General features: G+C 41.8%; 1 protein-coding gene across 4 annotated transcripts; it reads left to right on the top strand.

The window, feature by feature from the left end:
* The first annotated feature begins 4,497 nt into the window (after positions 1 to 4,497).
* On the top strand, positions 4,498 to 25,981 carry RGS20 (regulator of G protein signaling 20). 4 transcript variants are annotated; one of them, XM_066181371.1, is made up of 5 exons: positions 4,498 to 4,556; positions 14,961 to 15,109; positions 19,195 to 19,281; positions 20,129 to 20,363; positions 21,617 to 25,981. In XM_066181371.1, the coding sequence occupies exons 2-5, from the start codon at positions 14,964 to 14,966 to the stop codon at positions 21,803 to 21,805; spliced, it is 657 nt and encodes a 218-aa protein (XP_066037468.1). In that variant the 5' UTR covers positions 4,498 to 4,556; positions 14,961 to 14,963; the 3' UTR covers positions 21,806 to 25,981. The 4 variants fall into 4 exon arrangements, with proteins under 4 accessions (XP_066037468.1, XP_066037438.1, XP_066037448.1 ...); XM_066181341.1 differs by lacking the exon at positions 4,498 to 4,556 and adding an exon at positions 5,636 to 5,862; XM_066181351.1 differs by lacking the exon at positions 4,498 to 4,556 and adding an exon at positions 7,709 to 7,762.
* The last annotated feature ends 1,927 nt before the right edge of the window (positions 25,982 to 27,908 follow it).

Below are 27,908 nucleotides of genomic sequence, written 5' to 3'. Positions count from 1 at the left end.
CGTCTCAAATATTTTTTCTCTTTAAGTTTCCTCTGCCTTACAAGTAATAAAGATGTGATATGTAGGAGTAGAAAAGAAACAGAATTGTGAGTGGAGACAGTGGAGGCTTCCTGCAGCCTTGGAGCCGACACTGATATAAATACTGAAGCTGAGGGTTTTGTCAGAACATACATATGGGACTGGACAACCGTGAGAAGATATGTCACCCTAGAAAATGACCTTACAGTGATGAAATAATTATCAATGCACTAAGCAGAGCCACCAACTGCAAAAAAATTCTGCCTGCACTGAGATCTAAATCAAGTCTAACCACTCTGATAACGTTTCAAGCCCTAATGTAATGCAATCACAGGTTTCAACATCAGATCTTGAGGAAACCTAATCCTCCAGCAAAAGGCTGAGAGACACCCTGTGACTGCATGAATGACATGACAGTGGGACTTTCACACTTTGGCTTACACAAAATAAATTCTACTGATTAATTAACACACCACTCTTGATGTTGATGAAAAATTAAATATTAGTTTGTTGATGAAAAATTTTAAAAAATTAACTAACAGGCACACATTATCCCTGCACATAGGACAACTTAGTTAATGCTCTGTGGGGCCATGCTACTCTATGGTTGGTCTTACATATTTGAATTTCCTATATTTCTTACTTGAAACCAACTACTGGTAGATCCATAAAGAAAAGTGGCTTATGCCTGTAAGAAACTGGTGTTGAAAAAACACAAATATTTAAAAGTTCAGTGAAGCTGCTTTCCACAATATCACTGGTATTATGTTCACTTCAAAATGTGCTTTTTTAAATGCATCTTTTATTTTTTTTTTCTTTTTACACTTTTAGTTCTTATTAAGGGGTAAGGGGAAGTAACTACTAGCATACTGCTGATACATAAAGAAAATTGAAGTTCAGCTGAAGTCCCTGGAAACTCATTCTCCCTCTGAAAATAACTCCTTTCCCAGAAAAGCCTATCAGTCTTCAAAATTATTTGTAACAAGTGCACTTTAATGTCAATGAAAAAGGTAAAAAATGGCTTCTTACTCTCTGTTTGAATTGCTCCCTAATTCACTATGAATCAGCTCCATTCAATGGTGTAGAAACTCTCTTTTTAACAATTTAAGGGAGCAGGAAACACTGAAATAGATTAGAAAACAAAAGCTGCCATACAAATGTGTATGACCTCTCCTTGGGCAGGGAGCAGAAGTTCAGGTATGAGACCAGCAATCAGCCCTCACACCTTAAAGGCAAAAACAAGCCCTCAAAGAGCAAGTACATGCATTATGTCACCCACTGATGTATGACTGCAAGAATGTTGGAATAAAATGTTACTAAAATACAAACACATGTTCTGTATTATCTTTCTTATCACCTCTTCTGAACAGTGAAAACAAATCAAAAGGAAAAAAGAAAAAGGTGCCATACAACTTTTCACTAAAAAAATAAAATAAAATAGAAACAATAACATATTTCTTCATTTTCACAAAGGCAAAATTGGAAGACATGTTAACTGGACAAGTTTGCAGAAAGAGGGAGGGTGTAGTCTAAGAAACATCCAAAGGGACAATATTAAATAGTAAAGGTACCCTCATATATAGCCATCCCTTTCTGATTTAGAATAAAACTCTGCATGCTGGATAGAATTTCCTCCTAAAAGTTTATCAAGAGTTTATGCATCTAATGTGAAATATTCGGGAGAGTCCAGTAAAGGGCAGAGGTGGGTTTTCTAATGCCTGATATACTGGTAGATAATATCAGTATTGAAACCAGACTTTCTGATTTATTATTTACCTTATATGTTACAGGAAGAAAAAAAAAAAGGTCCCACCATAAGGGATAATTATATTAAATACACAGCTCACATGTAAGCTCTCAATTTTCCATAACTTTTTTTTTGAAACAGAAATAAATACAAGATCAAATACTCCCATTCCTTGCTAGACTGACATTTTGCTTTCTCTCTGTCTCAGTGAAGTTAAATTAACCTGAGCAGAGTGGAGCAGTAGAGGGGACCAAGAGTAAGGTCACAGAGACACATGCAGAGCAAGCTACTCTGATGACAGAGGGAATTTTCTTTCATGCATGAGAAATGCATGCTCGCATTCCTTTAGAGAGAGAAAGGGTTCCAGACTGTGTCTATCACCTCTCCCAACTCTAAACCCCATTTCATCAAAGTGCAAGCCCTTGTTTATGCAGTTCTGTCCCATGCAGCTGGACATCAGCCTGCATCCATCATTCAGGGAGAAAGGAGGAGAAGATGACTGCATTAACGATTTTGTGAGGACTTTATGCCTCCACACCATTCAGATCTTTCAGGAGGGGGTTGTGTACACAGGCAGTGATGCAGAGGTACCTGCCTACAGAGTGAAACAGAGTTTCCTACAAACCCCAATCACTGGAAGATAGTTAGCTTAGGTGGCTTTGTTTATCTAACACCATTAATGCTAGGGAGCGTAAGTGTCATATTTTTATACAATACTACCCACCATTGCTATGCCTCATGAATTTTGGAAAAAAAAAATACAGCCTTCTTTAATAACGTGTTAGCTAGAACCATAGAATGGTTTTGATTGGAAAGGTCATCTCATTCCAAATGCCATGCCATGGGCAGCAACAACAGATCCTGAGATCAACTCAGGATCCTAAGACAAATAGAAAGGATTCTGGAGCAAGAACATACCTTCCAAAGAAGTTACACTCTGCCAGCATTTTAAACCTGAACTTGATCAAGCACTCCTGCTAAAATTTAGGATTCCACCTGGGACCATAGTCTAGAGATATCTTACGGGAGTCACATTTACTCACCAGTCTGATAAATGACTGCCTGTCCTGGTAGAGTGACCAAGAGCTGAATTCAAAGGCCAGTGGTGTTAACAGGTGTTTTGAGCTTGGTCTTAAACCACACAAACAACCACCTCAGTACACTTGCTGAGAGTTTGTTCCCTTTTCTCTGCCAAGGAGTGAGGCAGTCTCATTATATCCTACTTGTCAAACCTATGAAATCTCCATAGGTCCTATCTGGGCCTTGGCAATTGTAGTTCGGCACAGAAATCTGTTCAACATCAGTTCTATGCTTTCTGCCACAACCAAAAGGGCAGAGATTTGCAGAAAGGCCAGGAGGAATACTGAGTGGGGTTGTGGGGTGGGAATCAACCTTTCTATTTTTTTCTGCTCTCCTGGGAACATTGTCCAGTTTCTGCCGTTGTTCACCTCTCCAAACAGACCTAGGGGAACTCTCTGCTGCTAAGCAACAGCAAGCTCTCCTTCTGTGTAGGAATGGCAGCCTTCCCCGCTGGTTTCAGCTCTAACGAGCACCTTCCCTGGCATCAATGGCTCCCCAGCCGTGTTCTCCCATTGCTGCAGCAGTGCCTTTGGCCTTCAAGGGCAGCACCATCACTGTGGGAAGGGCTTCCTTCACACTGTGTAGACTTCAGTTCCCCTCTGTCTCTTTGATGTCTGCCTGTAGGCCAGAAATAGGGACAATGTTTTGGGATGGGCTAAACCTTGATGAAATAATGAAACCCAAAAAAACCCAGGTAAATCATGGCTAAAGAAAAGGGAAGCAGAGCGGTAATTTTTGTCCGTTTCTGCTCAGGGCCCATGCTCCATCAAGGTGCCTTCTTCTCTGCAGGACAACGGCAATCAGCAAGGAAGGGCAAGGTCACGCTACCCTGGCGCCCGGCGATGAGGGCGAGCCCCCCGAGCTCCGCGGTCACGGCGGGGCAGGTTCAGGACCCTGGACAGGTCCGAGCGGCGATGGCTCCGTTCCGCTGCCCGCGGCAGCTCCCTCCGCCGTCTGCGGCTGGCTTTGAGGGCGGGGAGGTTTTGGGGGGTGCTCTTTGTGTGGAGGTTGTAAGTGGCCAAATTCGTCCCCGTTCTCCTCTGGCACTATGGACAGTCCCGAACCCCAATGGGCACCGGCTGGGTACGAGAGCTGTCCTCCCGCCCTCACCCGAAGGACCGGCTCAGAAAAGTTAAAAAGACAAAGTGTACATGGGGGCAAGGAGGGGTGCGAGGGCAGCAGGGTGTGGCTTCACGGCTGCCACCGCTCCAACCCTCATCTTAGCACTGTGGGGCTCTGCTGGGCGCGCTGGGCCCCCGCCTGCCCCCTCGGTGATGCTCACTTTGTGTTTCTCTCTTTCTCTCTTTCTTCCCGCCCCGTCCCTCCGCTCCCACACCTCCCCCGCTCGCCGCAGACTCCGAGGCCTGCCAGGCCCCTCGCCTGGCTGTCAGCTCTGCTCTCCAGCCCCTTCCTGAGGCCGCAGCTCCCTGCCCGCCGGCCTTGCCCGCGCTTCGTCTCGGCGCCCCGTCGAGACGTCCCGGAGCCCCGCTTCTGTCCCGCGGGCTTGGCGGCGCTTCTGGCCGGGAGCGGGGCGCCCGCCCGCTGCCCGCTGGCCGCCCTGCTGCGGGGCCGCTGGGCTGAGCCGCCTCCAGCCCCCGCCCCGGCCCCGCCGCCGACGCCCAGCCGCCTCCCCCCGGAGCGCCGGAGATGCCCGGCGTGCCACGGAGCCGCGCCGCCGCAGCCCCGCGCTGCCCTCGAGCCTCCCGGCGCCGTGAGTACCGCTCCTGGGGCCGCGTCCACCCCTTCCTTCCCCTCCTCCTCCTCCTCCTCCCTGCGGCAGGGAAGCCGCTGTCCGCCCACGTGCCCTCAGCCGGCACCAGCGTGGGAGTCTCGGGGGCGCAGGGCGAGCAAAGCTCCCGGGCGACACAGCAAATCCCGCTGGTCCCATCTGCCATCTCCAGTGCCCCCGGGTCCGCTGGCTCCGGCAAGGCGGCACCTGCGGCCGCCCTGCTCCGCGCCCGGTGCGCGGGCGGGAAGGGAACAGCCCCGACGGCAACCGGGTGCCCGGCTCCGGGAAGCGGGAACGCGCAGAGCGTTCACGCACCGGATCACTCTTGGTTTCACGGGAAGACAGTGTCGGTCTGCCCGGGAACGGCGGAGGTACTAGCAAGCCGCAGTCGTCCCGTTAAGCCTTGTCCCGGCAGACGGCTGCCCGGGGGGTGGAGGCGGAGGATCGTTATCGGAGAGAGAATTCCCTAAAAGTGGCGATGTTCCTAAGGGCGCCTCTGAGGAGCGGGGTGAGCGCCCAGCCCGGCGGCCCCCGGCACACGCCTCGCACGGAGCCGCGCTGCGCTGCCGCCGCAGCCGTGTCACACCTGCTCCGCTGAACCGGAGAGCGAGCCCTGCGCCGCTGGAAGGCAGGAGGCGGCTATAGGAGGGAAGACGTGTATCTTAATACGCAGTGCCTTAAAATGCGAGCGTGTTCCAGGGCCGGGTTGGCAAGCCCAGACTCTCCTCTAAGGCATCTGTGAACACTGAAGCACCAGCACCGAGCCCCACGGCGGCACCGCCGCCTCTCCAAGCCCTTCCCACTCCCTCCCATCAGCGCACACACACACACATACACACACACACACACACATCCACACACACGCACACACACTCTCCACTCACACGCTCTCACGCCGTTCTCTCCGGCATTTCTCCCTGCGGCGCCTGTCCCATGGCTCCCCCCGCGCCCTCCCCAGTCCGCCGCAGCGGAGCGGGCGCTGCTGCCTTTCATCCAGTTGCAAACCGGCCCTGAGCCGTAGCAGCCCCCGGTGTTCGCCTCGCCAGGGGCGACCCGGCGCCAGCCCACCCCGTCGGGCCGTGCCGGGGCGGGGAGTGCGGGCTGCCGGCCTCGCTCCCTCCGGCTGCAGCCACGGTCAGCGAACCCACCCGCGGCCGCGCCGTGAGACGAGCCCGCGGGGGCCGGGCGCATGCGTGGGGCTGGCGAGCCGCTGTTCCCGGTCGCCCAGCCCGCCGGGACCGGAGGGGAAGCGTGCGAGGACGCCCGGCCGGGCCCCGCCGCCGACACCGTAAGTAGCGCTCGGCCCCGCTCGGCGGTAGCGGGCACCGCATCCTGCGCTCCGGGCGGGAGCGGGCTCGGCACAAAAACCCCCGAGCCGCAGCTGGAGCGGCCCCGGGGGCAGCGGGACGGGACGCGGTACCGGTGGTGGCCCCCGTAGTGGGATAGCGGCTGTGGCCGCCCTCCCCGGGGGGAACGGCGCAAAAGGCGTTTCCCCAGGGCTCCCGAAGGGTCGGGAGCCGCAAGCCGGGAGCGCCCGGCGCTCGGCTCTCACCGCCACGTCCCTTCCCAGGGGCTCCCAGCGCAGAGCCTGGGTAGCACCCGGCTGACCTCGGCTCCGGGAGGTGGGTGAGGATCCCCCACTGGGGCGGGATCGCACCCCGGGCCGCGCCACCGCCCTGACACCAGCGCAGGTGACAGCTCGGCTCGGCCCCCGCCAAGCGCTCAGGGGCCCTGGTGCCTCGTCTCACGAGTGCGGCCGAAGGTGAGGCAGCACCGTACCCCCGCCCCACCGTGAAGGGGGTCCTGCGGCGCGTCTGTTCTCGGAGCCCGGGGCTTCCCTGCCAAGTTAGAGATAAGCAGCAACAGGCGAGTGTTGCGTAGAGTCTTCCAGTATCAGCCTGTCTCACTAAGCATCCTTAGAGAAGAGAAAGAGCTCTTCCTAAGCTCTGTCATTAGGTAATGTCAGTGGTTAGGAAAAAGCAGGTAATGAAAATTGGACACAAATACAGAAAGTGAAACAAGATTATCCTTGTACACTCCAGTAAGAACCTACAGTAATTTAATAGCAGTGTAATTTACATGATGCAACCATTCCATTATTTCATTTTTGCTGTTGAAAAACATAAAATGATAACTTTTCATATGGCACTTGTTGCTATGACGTAACGGCAAGGGGTCTCCTTGTACCTCTGCTGCACAAACAGAACGTCAGCATCGAATCCAGTGCTCTGCAGAGCTATGGGCTGTGGAGGTAGCTACACTACTGCTGTATCACAGGACCACAAGCAGTAAACCCCAGTTCGAGTAAATGGAACACCGGAATCATAATCCGCTAGGAGATTCCTAGTTATGGTTCCTAAAATTAGGAACGTCATGTTGAAATTAGGAATGTCTCTCTAAACTCAGAGCCAACTGAATGTAAAACTATGTTTTATAAAATGCTCAAAGGTGAGAGAACAGTTACTTTATTTCTCTTTTAATTTTTTATCTCCTCCTTACATCAATACTTACTTTGATATCTTTACTCTGGGTCCCAAATATTTGATCACGGAAGCATCACCTAAGCGGTTACATACATCTCTACCCCTTGCTTAGTGAATGTATTTCAGAGTGAGTAGTGATGTCCGAGGACTGAGTTTGAAGTACCAGGAAGGAGTTTTCAGACTGTAGGGTGCCTGCGTCTCCTGGAGCTCAGGTCAAATGTTGATGAACTTGAAGCGTATCAGCATATCGCAGCGTATCAGTCATTCACAGAAACTCATCCCATCTTTTTTCACTAAGAAAAGCGACAAAGGAGACAGCAAGTCTCGGAAATACTCTGGAGATCTGGCATTCAGAAGTAAGAGAATTCTTTGCTAGAGGTTCATTACTCCTCACTTGCTGTTTTCAAAACTTGTCAAAGCCAGGTGAAGCAAAGAAGCCCAGAAAGTGTCATGGCCAAAGTGAATGTGTGCTAAGCCAAATTCTGACCTTCCTTCAGCATTAAATTGACTTTGGTACTACTCCTCATGGCTGACACTGCCGGCTGGCGCTACAGCCGAGCTCACCAAGGCAGAGGGTTGCTATCACAATGCACAGCGCCTGCCCTGCAGAGCAGCCAGATGCCAGCGTAGTACAATCCGAAGTGAATCGCGACAGTCGGAATCAATAGGAAACAGTGTGTGAATCACCGTTTAATGAACTCCACGGTGAGTCATCCCGATTCAAACCAGCTTCAGACCAGTACAATGTCAGTCAGCTTCTCACACAGTTCAGTGTGAGTCAGATCTCAGCACCGAGTACAATGTGAAATGAGTCACTGACTAATACAGTGCCATGTGCCTCCAGTACCCAGTGCGAGTTGTCAGAGCTTCTGTGTGATATGAGTCACTTCATAGTACAGTAAAACGGGCTTTTTGGAGGCCATTCATAATTAAGCACAAGGCAACCAAGCGCTCACGAGGAGATAATCGGAGTGAGCAGAGTAAACTGCTTACAGGCACCAGTCTCACTGCATAGTAGAGAGGTTTGTAAAATATTAGAATGAATGATTTTTTTTTAAATGTTATTGTTTCTTAAAACAAGCAACATAAAAATAACTGGAAGCAGGTACTTTCTCTGACATCAGAGCCAGCAAAAGCCGTGTTGAAGCAGTGGTAAAAATCCCAGCACTGGAGAAGCCTGTGGGGTTTTATGTTGGGTTTTCTTCCAAGAGAGCTGATCAGTCAATGTGACTGACAGACATCCACTGAGACTCTCCCCAGCTGTCACAGAAGACAAGACCAGGGATGTTGAGAGCTTGTGCTGCGCAGAGGAGAAGATCCTGACACTGATTTAATTTAATTGCAGTTTGCAGTGACCTAGTTTGTGAAGGATTCAGCATGGGATGAAGTTATATCCATACTTACATTCATACCGCTCCACTGTCATAGCATCCACATAATCAGCTGGACAGAAACAACAGGTTGCTTTTCCTATGCAACTGGTAACAAATTCTTTCATGTCTTTCCCTTATTACAGGAGAAATAATGACAGTGACCCTACTAATTGCATGTTAGACTAACATTTTCAATGAAGTCTCTTGTGATAAAATCCAAACTAAAGAAATACTTTATCCAGAGGAGATATAGGGCATCTCTCTAAAAACCAAACCAACAAATATAAACAAAACAAAACGCAACACAACAACAAAACCCACAAAAATCCCATTGAAGCCTCAAATAACTAGGTTTCTAACAGGAAAGCCAGATTTTATTCAGAGAAAAACTTTAGTGCAGGAAGTTTTTGCAGAGAGTGGCCTATGTGGTGACCAACTGGGCAGAATTGAATACCAAAGAAAAAGGAGCAGAAGACATCTAAGGCATTGGTAGAAAAATACCTGTTACAGGTGACATGATCAAGGCACAGTTACCTGTTACCTGCACAGTGTGATACCCTTTCTGCCATTCCTTTTGAAATGTAAAGCAAAGCTTTAAGCTGGTTAGATGAACTCAGCTCCCCTGAGCTGCTACTCCTCTGGAAAAATAAATTAAGTAAAACAAGCGAAGGTACTCAGTTTCTGGACATTTGACATGAAAGCGTCCCAGAGCTGTTAGTTACAGGATGACATTTTCACTTGCAACTTTATCCATTGCAGCCTTTAACAGACTTGTGACACAGCAGTGACATAAAAAGCTGGTTTATTCCATGTATTGCCAGCCTCCTTTCTGCTAACCTCTGTCTTGCAGTCACAAACTCTCAACCATTTCAGCCACCCCACTACAACATGCCAAATCTCCAATAATAAAAGATAACTTTTGAGGAGCCCTTGCTCTTAACCTAGTAAAGTGGGCAATTTGACAACTATGCCTTAAGCATGTGCATATGTGTGGGCGGGTTCATTAACATATATTAGAATTCTTCTCTGTCTAAAATAGCACACTGCTTGATGCAGAAAGCCTGCTTGTCATATTTGTCAATGAAAAGGAAGAAGCACGAGCATCAAGTTTCCTGTTCATATTTCAGTTGACAGTGAGCTGCCACAGGCTTCAGTGGGAGTTTGTTGCAGCCCCAAATATATCTGAATTGTTAAAAAATAGATTTAGAGATTTATCTGGAACTTGACCCCAGTTGCAAGCCTCTTATGACATTAGTAGATATGAACAGAATCTCTTCCAACTCACTGGTTATCATTACTGGGAGCATCCAAAGCCAAAGCAGCAACTGTGAGAGTTACATAACCTCACCTAAAGCTTGCTGACACCAAGAGGTGGCTTTCATTGCTTTAGTGGAGTGTGGATCAGGCCTGAAGTATTTACTGAAAAATAACTGGACTATATGATCCACATCTGTGCCATCACTCCAAGTGGCTGTCAGCTAGAGTTCCACCAGTACAGGGCTTCCCAGGCTGTGGAGTTCCTGGGAAAGCTTTATGCTGTGGCCATGCAAATCAGCCTTGAGGACAAGCTAAAGATTTGCACACCTGCCTGACTGTAATGTGTAAAAGGAGGAAACATTATGTCTCAGTAATTAAGTTTAAGTAATAGAATCTTTGCTCTCTGAGCTGAAAAAATGTCATTGTGTTTTAGCATAAAGTGAGGATAAAAGTATAAAGTTTTGTCTACAATCTTCTCCATATTTCTGGGTTTGGAGCGCTTTTTTATTTGGTTGAGGGTTTTTTTTGTTTGTTTTTTTTTTTTTTTAAATTTGCATTTGTGGGCTAGATCTTAAACATTCCTCTTTTGGGAATGCTATTTTCTTGGTAGCCCACCTTTCTGCTGAGAAATTAGCAAATACTATAAATGTTACAACTAAGCAAAATATCACCTGAGGTGTTTTTAACTAGGAAAATAATTTTCACTCCTGACCTTTACACTCCTTCATGTTTATAAGGTTACATGAAGAAATGCTTCATAATCTGAATGTCAGATAGGTGTGCTTTGGAGTAGAAAAAGCATGGCAGACATTCTTATTTCACCACCTCAACATTACTCTTAAGGCATACACTGGTTTTGCCAGTATTGTCAAAAGTAGCATCTCAGATGCTTGCTTAAATCCTTGGACTTTTTTTTTAAATTACTTATTAGCATTCAATAATAGGAGCACATTTTTATATGATTCACAGATGCTATCTAGCAGGATAAGAAGCAAGAACATGTGCCATTGATTTTCCTCTATTTTTGTTTCATTGCTCTTTAGGGATTTTATAATGCACTAAATTTGTTTTTATCATAACAGAGAAGGACATCTCTTTCCTTGGGAGATCCAGAAACTCTGCACCCAGGCATATGCAGAGATGCTACATTAGATTGACTTGAAACAATGAACCAACTGGAGACAAGCTGATCACCTCAACTCCTACTCCCCATTCTCATTTAAGTATTTGACTAATTGGCACTCACCACATGAAATTTGGATGGTTCTGTGGATTCCTCCAGGCAGGACTCACTGAGCCTAGACAGGTTTCTTTATGTTCCAATGTGCTCACTAATATCCAGGGTGGAGGATATCCAGAAACTCCAAAGCTACAAAATCAACCCAATTCCGCACAGACTGCAGGTAGCCAGAGGAGACTTGTAAGTGGCCAGGCACTTGTCCGTAGTCAGAAGAAACTCCCTGCAGATGCAAAAATGATCATGCAGGATAGACTCATGCACACAATTTAGGGAGGCAGAAGATGTTTTGTAGCTCCAGGCAATCACCAGTGATGGATCATGCATGCACTGGAGCAGTCCCAAGGCACGTGAGACAGCTATGTGTAGGATCTGAGCAGTAATGCAGGTCCCAGGGCCTCATGTGGTCCAACCAACATCACCACTATGAGGACCTGTGCAACAGAACCTCCTCGCCGTATAGACACTGTCCCGTTCAAGGATTTGACTCCTCACTGTGACTCAATATGAGCAAAATTAGACCTTACTGACTATTCATGTTATACCCAGCAAATTGGCTAAAACATACCCAGTCTGAATATAAACAGAGTATGAGATAGTAGGGGTTGAGGTCCTTTGGCTAAAGGTATCTTACATCATTCCATCATTACCCTAGAAGTATTTTTGGATTCCCCAGAAAACATGTACAGGACAGCAGTCCATCACCAGTTTTCTAATCCTCTGTGCTTTCTTCTCTAACCCATTTTCAAACAAGGCACATTGCTGCTCCAGATGGTGGGGACAGAGAAGGCAGACTCCAGTTCTCAAAGTGCAGAGAACATCCAGTACAGAGGGTTCTCATACAATTTTTTCATTCCCACAGCACCTTCAGAGAGGTCTAGAAATCTGATGTCCCAAATTTACAACTATAAAATTAAATGAATAGAAGACCTTTTCACTACAAGGTCTAAAAACATCCTTTCCTTTTTGCCCTGAAGGAGCCTGAAGTCTACTGAAGGCAAAATAATAACTACCTCAATTCCCACAGATCCACAAATCAATCAGGCAATTGCTTAAATTGTTGCTAATGTGGGCTGTACTATTAAGGAGCAAGGAATTTTGTTAATTCCTACAAATTATATTCACTGGAGTGTAATTGATAAATCTACTACCCATTCCTGCACACAGCACAATTCAAACCAGCAACTGCCTAGAAAGGCTCATTACACAGCTCTGGTGGTTGCAGCGAGAAGCAGCAAAGTGTGATGGAAAACTTCCATATCTACAATGAAATTCTGGATATATTAGAAGCAGCAGAAAGATACCTTCATACATAAAAGAAGCTCTTCTGAAATTAGGTAAACAGTGCTGAGATAGATCACTTATTGCTTCTTCTGTGAACCTGACCAGCCTGACATGGTTTTGCCCTATGGGACTTAATACTATGTGCACCAAAGGAGTTTCTACAACTCTGTAATAACCTGCACCACAGCTCAGCATTCTACCTTGCCACCCGGTGACATGGACCTTGGATTGTACTTAGCCCAGGCCAAGTCATTGTTAATATGAATAAGAGATATGAATGTGTGAACAAAAAATATCTCAGAAGTAAAAGTGGATGTACTAGGCTATAGAAACAGTGCATGTCTGAATCCAAGTTACATTTCTCTAATCAATAATAATTGCTTACTGTCCAAAGCAGCCTGAAATATTGTTAGATATATGATCCTTCCAAAAATGTTTTATAAGCTATCACTCTCTAATTGAAATCTGAAAACGCTCCATTTAAAAAAAGTATCGTTATCTGGAAGGAAATTAATACTTATTAATTCCATTCATGTGGACAAATGAAACTGACAAATCTGAATCTACAAATGCATTCTACATTTCAGTTATCCTTCCACATTTTGAAACAAGAAAGGTTGGGGAGGGGCAGTTGGAAGCTATGTTCTTTGTTTAATTTTCTATTTCTCATGGGCCTTCAGAATTTCAAAATGGGTTATAGTTTCTATCCATATTGTTGTTCTTGTATTTTATTCCTCCTGCTACACAGGTGCATCTGCTGCTACCATGTCATGCATTTGTCTCTTGGGAGAGTGGGTGGTTCTCACAAATACAAAAATTATTAAGACTTACAAGACAGAAATAAATTCAACATTAAAAAAAAAAACCAACAACATCAACAACAAAATACCACAGTAGCCAAAGTGCAGCAAAACATAATGCTGCTCTCTGCTAAAATAACATTCTTTCTTCTCCTGACACTTCTGTTGCATCCATGGCATCATCTGTACATTCCCCCTCAAGTTAAAACAACAGCATTTCCTAAACCTGGATGAACGTTTTAGAAAGGAATGCAACTTTTAACCGCCAAGTATTTATCTCATTAGATTCAAGTCTGACATTACAGATTTAAAAAAAGAACTCAAAAATTTGTAGCAGCTAATTTTAATTCCCAATTGTCATGGCCTCAAAAAAAAAATTGTCATGGTTTAGCAACCTGAAACAAACCTACACACAAAGGGATCTTGTGACACAGGAGGATGACTAGCTATGTATCCAAAAATCAAATACAAATAAAATGAAGAAAGCCATACTCATCTTCGTACAAGCTAGCATTTCACCTCTCAAAGACATCTGTGGCACAACTTTCAGCATAACAGGGAGAGCACTATTAAGTGCTGTAGAGCAAATGTGAAGCTCAGAGATAGGTCAGAAATGAACAGGGACTTCAAGGGGACGTCAGTTCATCAACAGCACTTATTTGCACAAAAACTCAAAATGCAGTCTCCAGAAAGTTTTCCTGCAACTGTGCAAAAAGTCAACCAGTGCATCCACCAAAACTTGTTTCATGCTGTCTTCAGTTGGGGGGCTCAGTGAAAACCATGTAATTATTATCATCTAGTTTAGTCTTTCCTCCTCATCTTCACAGATGCACAGAGAAAAACATTTTTTAAAACTGTGGCAGTCAGACCTTCAATGGATAAATAAGCATTGGACCTTCCTCTTTTGCTGCAAAGGGAACCAGCAGGTTTGAGACATCCTCAATACTCACCAAAGGCCATATTTTCAGGGGAGCTCAGGGGTCTCACTCAAACATCATGAAGCCTATGCATTGGCAAATCAGGTGGGGGAAAAAAAAAAAAAAAAGACCCTGACTGCTTCTATTCTGTTCTTTAAGGACGGCTGTGAAGTCAAAACAACAGGAAACACTTTTCAACTCCTAGGCTTATATACCTCTGTGCCAAGAGCTCTAGCTCTGCTCTAGCTCAAGCTCTAGCTCTCACTTGTATCTGTTGCAGCAGCCCTCTTATTAGAGGGTAGAAATGAGCCAAGACACAGACTTTTTGTTTATCACAGCATAAAAAGGGTCCTCGTTTATTCCTCTTTACAGTTCAGCCACCCTGACTGCAACTATTCAGACTCTGGCTGCAGCAAGCTCCTACTGTAGGTTTCCCTTGCAGCCTCTGACTGCTGGTTATTTCCTGCTAAACTACGACTGCATGTATCAGTTTGCGGACTCCGACTGCAGGCTTTTACCCAGCCAGACGGTGACTGCAGGTTTCAACAGACTGTAACTGCAGACCCAGACTGATCTCTGTACAGTGATTCTCTGTCCCCAGGATCCTTCTCCTTCATGATTCCCCTTCACCAACTAACCCACTCCTTTTTCCCACATTCCCACACTTATCTTTATTGGATATAGCTCATCAGGAGTGAGGCTGTACTGAGTAATTAACACAGCTGTTACTTATCAGAGGCGAGCTCACCTGTATTCCCTTCTTCAGTATCTTTTGTTCTCTGCATCACCACTCCCTTCTCATTGTATTACCTTGATGAATTTATTAGCCCTTTGCCTACCATCACAGCACTTATATGAGTGAATCTTCCAAAGGATTCAACACCTAAGAACTTCCATGGGGGAAAAATCAGTGATTTAGCTTTTCAGTTCCTTTGAGGTTGTGGCCTTCAGCACTTCTGGGTGAAATTTTAAAGCAAACAAAAAAGGAAAAAGAGAAAGATGTTTCTTACTTTCCCCTTCCTTTGTTGCTTGCAGCCCATGGGATCAGAGAGGACGGAGATACGCAAACGGCAGATGGCTACAACCCCGGAGACTCCAGGTGCTGCACAGGCTCAGCTCAGCACAGGAAATCGAGGGTCCAATGCCTGCTGCTTTTGTTGGTGCTGTTGCTGCAGCTGCTCATGGTAACCCCTCTCATTCAAACCTCTAGGGAACAGAATAGCAGGGAAAGAACACACAGCTCCTGCATGGGACAACATAAGCCAAAGAAAACACTTGTATAATTCTGGAGATCTGGGACACAAAGAGATAGCTGTGCTCTACTACTAGACATAACCCTCTACTCCAGTGTACTCTTTCTTTCCCCTGCCATTGAAATAACAGATTTTAAAAGAAATATCTGCACACTCTCTCTATTGCTCTTTTTTGTCAATATTGTGTAATGTCTGTTTTGTGCTGGACAGGGTCTCCTCAGCACTGAGCTTCACCAAGGTTCCAACTAAAAACTGAAAGCAATACCAAAATATGACACAGCTTTAGATTTAGATTTGGGCCTTGACAAGCAGCACCAAAGGTTTTAAATGGAGTTAGGAGAAGGTGGAAGGATTTGTAGGTCAGAAAATGAACAACCAGGTGCCCAACACTGTTCTTTTTCCCTGAAGGTACCTTCACCTGTTGTCATTAATTAGTACTGCCAACTCACGGCACCTGCAACTCATATGAAGATAATCATTGGGACCAGAAACTTTAAACATTGTAAGCATTTACTGAAGATGAGGAGCTAAGAAGAAAAAATTCAGAAAAACTCCCATTACAGAAGTTCCATTCCTGTTAAGGAAGAAAATTTATCAATCAAAGCAAAAGAGAAGGAATCACTTGATTCCTTAAATTAACAATGTGTTCACCTTCACTTTCTTACCAGCTCCTCTAGATACAAGAGATTTCATTCTAAACTGAAGTAAATCTTCCCATATTCAAAAGACCTGTATCTGTTTAGGGCCAAGTGTTACTTGATGGGTGAGCGTAGAACTTGCATTCAAATAAACAAAAAGTCTTTAACAGCCATAGAGTTCAGCCAAAACACTGACAGCAAGTGGGATGCTTCTTAGAAATTCACTATCCACCACAAAACATTTCAGAGCAAGCAAACCTGGCACTGAGGTGATGGGAAGTGGTTATAAATAACCTCACAGCCTGGGCTAGGAATCTGTTCCACTAATGTTGTTTTCCAATAGCACTTTGTGGCAAATGCTTTGGAGAACACCATTAGAAGACAAGGGAAGAACAGACTGATCATTCCCTTGCTATTGGTACTCAGTTCATCAGAAGCCAAGACACAAAATTCTGCCCTCCCAAATGCAAATAGTGAATAATTTGCAAGGACAAAATGCTGCTTGGAGGTTTGGGATTTTTTGTGAGATGCCAAGAACTCTGGCTCTGATCCTACCAAGCTTTTCGGCAGGTGCTTAGAGGTAAACTTAAAGTAGAATTTAGAGAGGCATTACAGTCTGACTGTACAAGATCAGTTTGCTACCTATTGCATCTATGTTAAAGCATCCCATACAAATTCCAATGCCATTTCAACAGCTGTCCAGTGCAATTGCAAATGGCTCAGTCCAGAGCTGCACTACACAAAAAAGGTTTTCCATTAAAAGAAAAAATAAGACACGTTTATCTACTAAGTCATGGTATATAAAATTTGCATTTTACCTTTTAAATTGTTGATGAAGTAGGGTTTTTTTGTGATTTTACCTGATATTTTCCAGGATGCTAATTTTCTGTGCATCTCACTATTCCAACAATTCAAAGAAAGCAATTTACTCAATAGGGTTTGTGAAACTACCCACATTTCATGATGCTTAAAATTCCTATTTGAATTTCAGAATCATCTGGGAAACCAATACAGGCTCCGAAACAGAGAAGCTTGTTTCAGCTTTAAAATAATTTCTGTATTTTTTTTAAACAATTGTTTTCTAGTAGCAAGAAATGCAAAACAAACCGTAATTAAGCTATTTATATTCCCCATTCATAGACCATTTCCTCAAAATAGCCTAAGCTCTTGGAACAGAAAAATTATGAATAGGAATAAAAATAACAGTCTCCATGAGTCATGCAGCTGAGCTGCTGAACATCCAATATTCAGCATATTCTTAATAGTAGATTTAGAATGAACTGAAATGAGTCTCTCAGCTGGATGCTCAGAGCCTGTGCTCATTCCTACAGTCAAACACAAGCCTCCAGCCTGTTACTCTTCCAGATCCACAGAGGATCCAGTATTGCACTAGTCTCTTTATTATTTATGTGTACATTTCTAGGGAAAGAGCCTGCCTGTAAGTAATTTTCTGATGTATGGCATGTTCTCATAGGGAAACTTGTTATTTCTTTGGTCTTTTTCCTTTTCTGAGCATTATCCTATGAAAACCATATTCCTTTCTATTGGATCTGTTGGTTCCCCTCAATCCAAAAACAGTTCTGGTAACAGTATCACTTCCTTCTGTGTGTGAGGAATACATACCACTTTACATATTCAAAAAAGGTCAGAACCACTGGTAAAAAGGGTAGTAAAGGCCCATATAACCTAACAGAATAAAGAACTAGCACTACTACTTTTGTCTCTCTCTCTCTCTCTCTTTTTTTTTTTTTTTTTCTGAAAAGGTAAGTTGAGATAGTTCATTGGTTTGAAAACATGGTTCAGATCTTGCTGAAAAAAAGTGTTTCCAGTATCTGCTCTCCATCTTAGCAATACAAAAGCTTTCCTATGTCTTCAACACATGGACTGACGTGGCAAAGAGAAAAGCAGGTCTCTGCAGGTTATGGACTAACAGTAGACAAAGACAGAGGAGATGCCCAGTAAATAATGAGGCTGCAAATAAGACTTGGCCAAGAGCTTAGAATGCAAATCAGGCAGAAAAATCCACTGGTTTAACAAGGAAAAAAAATCACCTTCCTAGAGATAAATGACACTCTTAGGGATTAAGGCAGCAAAACTTAGAACATTAGCATGAAAGAAAGGTAAGATACAAATTAAGAAATTAGGTTTGATATTTCCCCAGAAGTTATAGTGACTGTTGCTTTGTTTCAGGTGTAGGGCCTGTTTCATATAAATAAGAGGTTATTCACTGGGACCTTTTCCTCTTGACATATTTTAAGCAGCTTTACAGATTATATAACTGCATGTGTGTATGCACTTGCATTTTTCACTAAGCTACCATAGCCTATATGAACTGGAATGGAGTTCCCACCCCCTAAAAAAATACTTATATTTTCAAACCCAGCTTCAAATGAAAATGAATCATCTACAACTACAAAAGAAATTTTTTAAAACTAGAGCTATCTCTACTAACATTTGATGAAAGAAGCAGGAGTGGACAGCTACCCTTCCATGGGACATCAAAAACTGTCAGTGATCACTAGTGATTACAGCAAACTTTGTTTTTGCAACGCTACAAACAAGTGTTTCCATTCAGACATACTCAAAATGATATTCAGCAATGACAGATCTGCTCTTTGTGCCTCAGACCTTACATTTTGACATACGTACTAGCAATTTTCTAAGATGCAATCAATCACCACACACTGGCTGTATCTACATCTGAACTCTGAAAGATGCTTACCCTTCCAATATCACATACTGAAGTCTTTAGCTCACTTAAATCTTGTGTCCTGCTTCTGAACTCTGGCTTTCCTGTAACATGGTATCACCACTCCAAACCAGAATCTTGGCCCTCATCACAGCTGAGGAGAAAGAAAATGCAAACTAACAAATCCAAACCCACCTACCTTGAAATCTAACTCATATTAAACCAGTGTATCAGGTCCAGCTTAAGTAAAAGCATTGCACTGAGCATACACAGTACAAAGATCAATGGAGAATAGATACGGTATGTGACCAAGGGTATGCACATATATATATTCCATATACATACATATATATATATATATATATATATATATATATATATATACACTTGTGTGAATATACATATAGAATTGGATTTGACAATCCTAATGGGTCCCTTCAGCTTGAGATATGTTATGGAACTATGCTCCCTCTGTAGAAAATCTTTATTATAGAATATTAAACATTCAGCTACACTCAAAGTTTATACAATTGTAAAATTAAGGTCAGAACATAAGGGTGGGTAACGTGCCTATCATTGGCTTCTGTCCTTTCAGGATTTTTTTTTAAGTATAGAAGGAAAAGTATCTGATGTATGTTCAGCCTTTTTTCTCTATAAAGTTGACTAAAACTTTGTCTGCTACTTTGCAGTCTTACTGTTAGAAATCAAGAAGAAGAGAGAGCAAGGAGAACATCTCATGAACTCCAAGCAGAGGGTATTCCAAACTGTGAGGAAAGGTATGGTCTTTATTAAGTGTTCTGTCAAGCTAAAATGAAACAAACCCAACAAACCATACTAAATAATTGCAATGATTTGCAATAATTTACCTGAAACTTGAAAATAACTATTATCTACTTGTCATTTACACTCAATTTGCAAGTCACCTGTTTTTTTACCTTCTAATGAACCAAAGGTCTGATCTATAATATTTTACTTTATTTATATGCAGCATGTAAACACATCCCCACTCTCATGACAAGTTAAAACCAGCATTGTAAACTGTCTCCCTTTTTCCTGAAATAGTTTAAAAATACATCCTGTTCCCACCCAGCAAGTATGCAATAAGCTTAACCGGCAGTGCTCAGCCTTACAAAAATAATAAAGTGGAACTTAGATCCTCCCAAAAGTCAGGCAACAATTTCTTCAGAAATGCTCCAATGGGTAAAACCTCCTGCAAAATGGTAACATACAGGTGTCTGCCTTTCAGAGTGTTTTGAATCATTGCTTCTTTATATGTATTTTCATTCAAATTTTAACCATAATTTAAAAAGGTATATTAGGGATAGAATAAATGTCTAGCTGTTGCATAGGTACTTCTTTGTTGCAATTACTCTGAGCAGTAAACTGCAATTTCTGCATCAAAGCAGAGGCAATCACCTGCATCAGAGCTTTTGATAAGCACACTTTCAAAAAACATAAATGTGTTTACAAGAGTTTGCACTTGGGTAGTTCCAGTGAGGAATCAGAACCCCATGAACCTTACAATTTTGTTCCATTGTGATGGCAGATGCCTCCTGCCAGCTGCAAACAGCTTGAGTAACAATCATTCATTTCTCTCTTCTTATGCTCTTCTTCCTCCTTAAGCCCTGCTCCCACTCTCGAAGAAGTAAATGCCTGGGCTCAATCATTTGACAAGTTGATGCTTACTCCAGCTGGCAGAAATGCTTTTCGTGAATTTCTACGAACAGAATTCAGCGAGGAAAACATGCTTTTCTGGATGGCCTGCGAGGAACTAAAACAAGAATCCAACAAAAGCGTCATTGAAGAAAAAGCAAGACTAATTTATGAAGATTATATTTCTATCCTTTCTCCAAAAGAGGTATATTGCTTTGCCTAATACATTCTTTGATGTTTCTTTGCACAGTTAGTCATAACGTGTTTAAAGCAACAGCAATTCTGAGGGAAAACTTCCCCCTGCCCCCCTCCCCCCCCCCCCCCCCACTTTCCACAGCCATCAAGTAGATATTTAGGGGAAGAAGGCACCCATCGTTGAGGTGAGATGGTCAAAACTAGTTTCACTGGTTGTAAGGAAGCTCTTCCCAGGCTACCCTGACATGCTGATGTGGAGTTCTTAGTTTGAGGCACAAATACATAGCTGATCACATTATCCTTGTTCAACTCAAATTTCTTTGTTGGACAAATCAGTTCCTTTTTTCGTTACACTTGGAAGGGGGTGTATGCATCTCTCCAAAAGCACAGTAACCACAAATTAAGTGTTATTTTCAAAGCACAAACTTACCAAAGAGCAGCTGACAAAATATGGCATAGAACAAACACAATGACTTCCCCAAAATTTTCAAAACTACTTATCACTTTGCTGTTACCAAATATGTCAAGTTTCAAAGACACCTCAGCACAGTTTGAATATAATCCTGCCAAGCCAGCTGGAATTTTAAACCTTCCAACATCCTTGCAAAATCGCAATTTAATTTTTTTGGGTGCCAGCTATACTTATGTACTTATGAAAATGCTGTTTAAATCTAGTCAGTCCATTCCTGCAATACTATTATCTCTCTACAGACACTAGAGACTTGCAGAAAAAAAGAAATGATATTACTGTATGTTGTATGGAGTCATTATATAGCCCTACCTGTGGTTCATATCAATTCACTCTGCTTTTTAACAGCAATTTGATTAAGCAACAGCTTCCCAGGTTACACTGTCCGCCTGCGTCATACTCTTACCCCAAATTCAGTCTCTTTACAACAGCACTAACTCTCCAGGAAATGAACTGTCACAAAAAATTATAAATGCTCTCTAGCACAGAGCAGGAAGTTGGTCTGGAAATAACCCATCACTCTCAGTAATAATGGGATTGCAGACAGTCTTGTTCAAATAAGGTACTTCAGTGAGGACATTTCTGTACCCAAACTCAAGATATTACTTGATTCAAATTTTAACAGAATAATTTTTTGCATTTTTAAGTATATTTAGCAATTTTTAGAGTCTTGGAAGATATCAGCTGAAATGCTTAAAAAATATGGCTTTTTCAACCAATAAAACAAAACTAAGACCCCCCCACCTGTACTATTCACCACTATTATTTACATGACTTTCTATTTTAATACACAGGTCAGTCTGGACTCCAGAGTAAGAGAAGTTATTAACCGAAATATGCTGGAACCCTCACAACACACCTTTGATGATGCACAGCTTCAAATTTATACCTTAATGCACAGAGACTCTTACCCACGGTTTATGAACTCTGCTATTTATAAGGACTTGCTTCAGTCCTTGTCTGAAAAATCCATTGAAGCATAGAATTTTTTCTTAAATGTATTTATTTTAAAACAGACGGGACTCTGGGCTACAGAAATCCACAGGGAATTTAGAATTAATCAGATATTTACCTGAAAATAACTCAGGCAAGTTTTACTACAGACTGAATAATTTAAATCCGCACAAAGCTCTGACACAATCAGCTAAGTACAGTTTCTGATTAAATTCAGTATTACTTTGCAAAAGGAAATCAAGAGAATGAAGAAGAAACCTTGTTAAAAAAATGCAGTATTTTTTCAAACACAGCAGACAATTCAGACACAAGCCTATTAAAACTTATGTATGAGGTACAAATACAAACTGAGCACGAAACTAAAACTGGTATTTAAGTGGAGTGTTAGAATTTTCCTGAAAACCAAACCAGTTGTGCTATCCACACTGTGACCAAAGTCAAAATATTACTGTCAATACTGTGTTACTCTACGCCATCACACCTGGCATAGGTACACTCCACTTGTTTTGGTATATCTAATGCATACATGGTGCACTATACAAAATTGTCATGGCAATCTCAAGTTTATAAAAGTTACTGGTTGAAATAATGCTGCTTATATTAAAAAAAAATATCTTTTGCTGAAGAATTGTTATTTAGTACTAGAATCTGCTGAAAGCATTAAGTTCCCTTTGTTGAAGTTCATAAAGTTAAATTATTTATTTCAGAGGAAGACAAGTCTGGGCATTCAAATTCCAAAATAAAGCACAAGAATTCTCACATATTTCTCTCTTCCCTCAGTAGGTGTTTGTAAAATCCTTCACTATTTGCTCCCAAGAGGATGGCAGTTTCAGCCAGCCTGGGTTTGTAAATACAAAATTCTCCCATTCCCTGACAGATCTTGTAAGATATTACAGATATACACACAATTTACTTAACAAAAGCAGGAAGATGGAACTTGTGTTCTGATACAGCACTATTTCAGACTGTCCAACAGCACCAGCTCTATCCAGTTATAAACCATGTTGATTTCCAGTATACCCAAAGCATTACACTTAATTCCTGGTCATATCTCAGAAACAGTAATCACAGGAAATACTAGGAAGAAAGTAAGTTGAATCTACATAAACTATCTGTAGATCTGTTACTCTAGTGTCTTCTTTCTTTTAAATTACAAGATTCACTAAAACTCCACTATATTAAACTCTGGAGTTTATAGTGGATTTCCACTGAATTGTACTTTTTTCCTGTGTATTTATTTAAATGACCCAAATGACACATATAGGTTGGAAAAAGACATATGGGAAACAGAAAGAAAAAAACCAAAAACCAAAAAACAAAACAAAAACAACAAAAAAAACCACCAAACAAACAAACAAAAAAAACCCCCAAAACACCTAGAAGGGAGACCCAGACAGACATAGTTCACTGATGTGTACTGTAGCTTTTCCAAAACCTACTCTTTGCCTAATTCCAGCACTATGGAAAATACAAAACGGGAACTTTTTTCTAATAAAAGGAAATGGGAAGAACCAAAACAGAATTCAAGAGATCAATTTAATTGTTTCCTCAATGCACTTGGCAAGAGACAAGTTGTGCCCTTACTGCATTTGCATTTTGAAGCACATAATGATTCCATTTTTTCAGTACCTAGCACCACAGGAGAAGAGCTGGTACATGGTGACTTATCAGTGCTATGGGCTGGTTCAACCAGGTTAGATGGAGCACTGAGCAACCTGGTCTAGTGGAAAGTGTTCCTGCCAGTGGGGTTGGTACTAGATTAAGGTACCTTCCAACCCAAATCATTTATGATTCTATGACCAGTTTTCATCATCTCCTTCCAACAACAAAACACTATTCAACATGTCAGCATGAAAAAGTAAACAAAAAAAACCCTAGAGAGAGCAAAACAAAGTGCTTTTGCCCCATACAGCACAGTGCTGGATGACCAAGTTAAGAGGAAACCCTTCCATATACCACTAAAGACAGATAGTGTTTGCCCCTGCTTAACCTATCAATGCTGGTTTCCTCAGCTGAATTTCTATTTAACACACCCAAAGCACTACAAATACAATTTCAGTTTATGTGAAACATTACAATGGAAGTAGCCACTTCAACAAAACAAACTTGGTATCTTCAAAAGGCAGCACTCGCAGGGAGCTCGCAGTCAAACAGATAATGCTGTACTTGTTTTAATCAGGGTGGGTAGAAGTGCTCTAAACCTTTAAGTTGACAAATTAAGTTTAACTAGGTCAAATTCAGCTTGTTGGAAAGATCATACACACACATCAAAAAAAACTTCAAAGCATGTCACAAAATGGAGGATTTAAGTTATTTTAAGTTATGTCTCTTCCCTGCAAAGATACTTCATTAAAAGCTGGAAGACAGACTGAACCCCCTTAGTCCATATCAAACAATAAATTCTATTATTCTGCAAGAAAAAGAAATAAAAAAGATGCAATGAAGTTAGAGGGAGAGAAAACTATATTGGTTTGGGCAGTTTTATGATTAACATTAAATTATTAAAAGAAGAAAGTAATAATTTCTAAGTTTATTTTCCACATGCCACAACTTCTAAGCAATTAACATTCTCTAGGCAATTTTCATTTTACTTCTGCATTAAAATATGCTGACATTTTCAATGTGCATTCTTTCCTGAAATATCTTAACAAATCTTAATGCTGTGCTTTAGGCTTAAGTTTATACCCACCACTAGTGGCAGAATGCTGATCCCTAGATATCCTGAGAATATCTCCTAAAAACCCAAACAACCCACTCCCTTAAATATCTTGTTATTTTGAGGCAGTTTAATGCTGGATTTAATTGATGGCATGGAGGTGAGAAGGGGGGAGAGGGAAGATGAAAACAAAAACCCACCCACATAGACAACAAATTTTAAATTACATTTCATTGCTATGTACCTGCTCATGGTGCATAAACTTCTCAGGGCAAAAGAAAAGTGCACTCAAAAGGAAAAGTTTCCATGGACAAGCTGTTACATGAATAGCAGGAGAAAATAATTATATTGACATAAGACGTTATTTAATCATGTAAGAAATTATCACAAAATCAATTTATCCTAGGTTGAAAATGAGCACGGTTGGTTTGCCTTGGCATTTATTTGAACTGCAGGATATCATTAAGCTGTAACAACTTTCCAGTCCACTGGCATTCTTCCTTCTATGTCTGCATATCATAAAGCAGTAACTCCCACAGAACATGCACACTGTTAAAGACTGCTCTTTTCACCAGCCTGCTAAGCACCATTAAAATTGCATGGGCTCCTTCAGCCAACATATTGTGCTTTACAGTGACCTTTAAATTCCAAAGTCATTAGCACAGTACAAATGGAGGAAAAAAAAAATATATATATATATATATATATTCTGAAGGGCTCTACCATATAAAGTTAGATTAGAATTCATCACGGAAGCATCATGTACTTAGGCAGTTTCTGATTACAAAGGATATCAGAAAAAAGATAAAGTGATGAGAAAGGCTATCATATCATGATGTTAAGTAATTTTTAAACAACTTTGCTGTAAGCAGTTCTTAAGAACATGTGTCTTCTGCCATAAAAGGTATGAGTATCGTTTCAATGACATTATGAAAGGTTTTTTACACTAGTGTTGTAACTAAATTATTCCCAAACTCTTTGAAATGGTATTTAAGAGCTTAAGTATGGTATTAAAGTAAGTATGGTTTTCTGGTAAGTATGGTATTAAGTATGGTATTCTTCAATAGTATTAAAGAATTTAAGAGTAGTGATGACCTAGTGAAACGGAAGCTAATATACAGTTGTATAAAACTGTGCTTAAAAGAAGTGAAACTCCTCAGGTTTGTTTTTATGAATGACTATTTCAAATTCATTTCCAGAGGCATGTGTTTGAAAGGTAATGCAACCACATTTTACAGAATGAAGACTTCGTGTTGATTAATTAAGTCCTGTCTAGGCTGGTAAGGGTTGTGAGTTTCAATTTAAAATTCATGTATGTGATCCCAAGTGGAATCCTGAACTCTGGAAAAGAACTAGGCCCTTCCTTGGATACACAAAAGCCAAGATCACTGGACAGATATTTCCCTTCTGCTTAGTGATAGGCAAAAAGAACAATTTTTGTCTCTTGTTCAACAAGAACAAGATAGTTTAAAACTCATACTTTCTCCTGAAAGTATGAGAAATGTACTCATTGTACATTTGAGATATCAGAATGAGATAACAGAATATATGAGAGAATGTATTATATATGAGAAAATGTCTTCTAATGAAGGATCCAGAAGTTGTTTTCTGAGCAGCAGGATCCTCTAGCCTTGCTTACAGAAGACTGGATCCTTAAAGAACTATACACACACACACACACCCACACACACGCACTTCAGAAGGAATGTGGCCTCCTCTTTCTATTAGAATTGTGTACAAACTACCTTAACTTGTAGGACAACTCTGTTCCATCTGAGAGAATTGAAGTGTCCATAAAGGTAATAACCAAACTTGCTATTCTTATATGGGAGAGATTCATCACCAGTTCTGCTGGCATGTTTCAGTGCATGAAATATCCAAGTGTGCTGGGTCAGTCATAGCACAACTGAAGCCCAGCAGACAAGCCAGCCAGCTGGAGAAATGAGACAGTCCCAGCCCCACCTTTGCATCCTCCCTGATACAGGAGGGCAGTTTCAGACAGCTGTGAAAACTACAGCAACTGTTAAACAGAGGTCCATTCAAAGATCAGTACTGGAAAGTTTTATTTTTGGATTTGGGTAACCAAAATAAAGCATGAATAGAACAGATGCATTTTTGGATCAAGTTGTTGCAGTCCATCCTTCACTGGGCAAAAGATATGGTTCTTTTTACCATGGGGGCAGAAGAGAGAAGGATGAAGGCTGCTACTCAGCCATCAGGTATCATCAGGTGAAATTACATTTTATTTCAACTCCTACTTGGATTCACCTGCATCACAGAAAGTGCTACCACAGTTCTGATTCTTTGAATGAAGTCCAGATATAATTTGGTGACAACAGAAAGACAATTACTACATTTTCTCAAAAGATATTTCTTCTAAGTGTCACAGTGAGACACAAAGATTAAAGGACACGCACTGTGAGGGAGGTTATGCAAACCCACCAGTGCCTGGCCTGTATATATATGCTGTGAACAGCTGTGGAAATTTAGGTCTACTTGGCATCCAATTTTCTGTCATTTTTAACACAATTTTTTGGACGTGTTCTTTTAGAAAGGTCCCCAAACAAAACACTCTAACTGACAGTAAACATCTGTAATTGGTTTGTTGTCCTCAACAACTTGAAAAAAAATTAATTTTACATCTTTTAGTTAACTCTTAGGAAGCAATCCTGCCAGTGGACCTACACACAGACTAAAAATTAACCCATGCTGCTTGTAGAAAAAAATGTTTTCTAAAGGTATTAGTATAAGTTGAGCTAAAATGTTTATATGTAGAAAGCTATGCAAGAAACTTTAAATGCTACGCAATTTTCTGCCTAAAAAAATAGTCTGTAACAAAATTTCTTCTATTTTAATAATTCTTTCCCTTCAGCAGAAAAGCCACGCTTCCTTGCATAAGCTGACTGGAAAAGCTTACTGTATAAAGTATTAACCAAACACTTTCTGTCTCTCAAAGTTCAAATGTCATCATACTATTTCCAGCTCATTTGTTAAGGTTGCCACCATCACACAAAACACATTCAACATGGAAAAACTTGTTTTTCCCTTTACATTCAAGGAAATTATTCTCCAGGAGTTGTGCATATTCTTCCCATCCCCTCATGAATAATTTATACAGTGCCAAAATAGACCTCCTCAGCCCCAAACTCCAGCAAATTAAATTATATAAAATTAGATATAATGAAAGAATTTACCCTCTTCTAAAGATGTTGACATGTTTTTCCTTGAAAACACATTTGCAAATATTTCTAAACATGCAATGTTGAAAAGCAAACTCTAAAAAAGCAGCATTTATATCATTTCTCATATGGAAAAGATCGTAACTTTAATAATTTATTCCCACTTGCAGGTCTATGATTGACACTGGATACCCTACATCTCAAAAATCATTTCATGAACAAAATCAATGGCATTTAAAGGAAAGGAGTATAGTATTACCTCTCCAGCCAGTTTAATGTGATGAATCGGTTAGCTGG

Source organism: Chamaea fasciata, unplaced genomic scaffold (assembly GCF_029207755.1).
Source record: "Chamaea fasciata isolate MVZ Bird 193981 ecotype frontalis unplaced genomic scaffold, bChaFas1.0.hap1 SCAF_1, whole genome shotgun sequence".
Taxonomy (NCBI): domain Eukaryota; kingdom Metazoa; phylum Chordata; class Aves; order Passeriformes; family Sylviidae; genus Chamaea; species Chamaea fasciata.
The sequence above is the reverse complement of the archived record's forward strand: the minus strand, read 5'-3'. Positions and strand labels throughout refer to the sequence as shown.

What these genes read in the sequence shown, in the direction of transcription:
- RGS20 (XM_066181341.1), top strand. Translation starts at nt 5,764, where the DNA reads ATGCGTGGGGCTGGCGAGCCGCTGTTCCCGGTCGCCCAGCCCGCCGGG. An exon ending in TGTTGCTGCAGCTGCTCATG is followed by an intron (nt 15,110 to 19,194) that starts GTAACCCCTCTC and finishes GCTACTTTGCAG; the next exon opens with TCTTACTGTTAGAAATCAAG. An exon ending in CTATCCTTTCTCCAAAAGAG is followed by an intron (nt 20,364 to 21,616) that starts GTATATTGCTTT and finishes TTTAATACACAG; the next exon opens with GTCAGTCTGGACTCCAGAGT.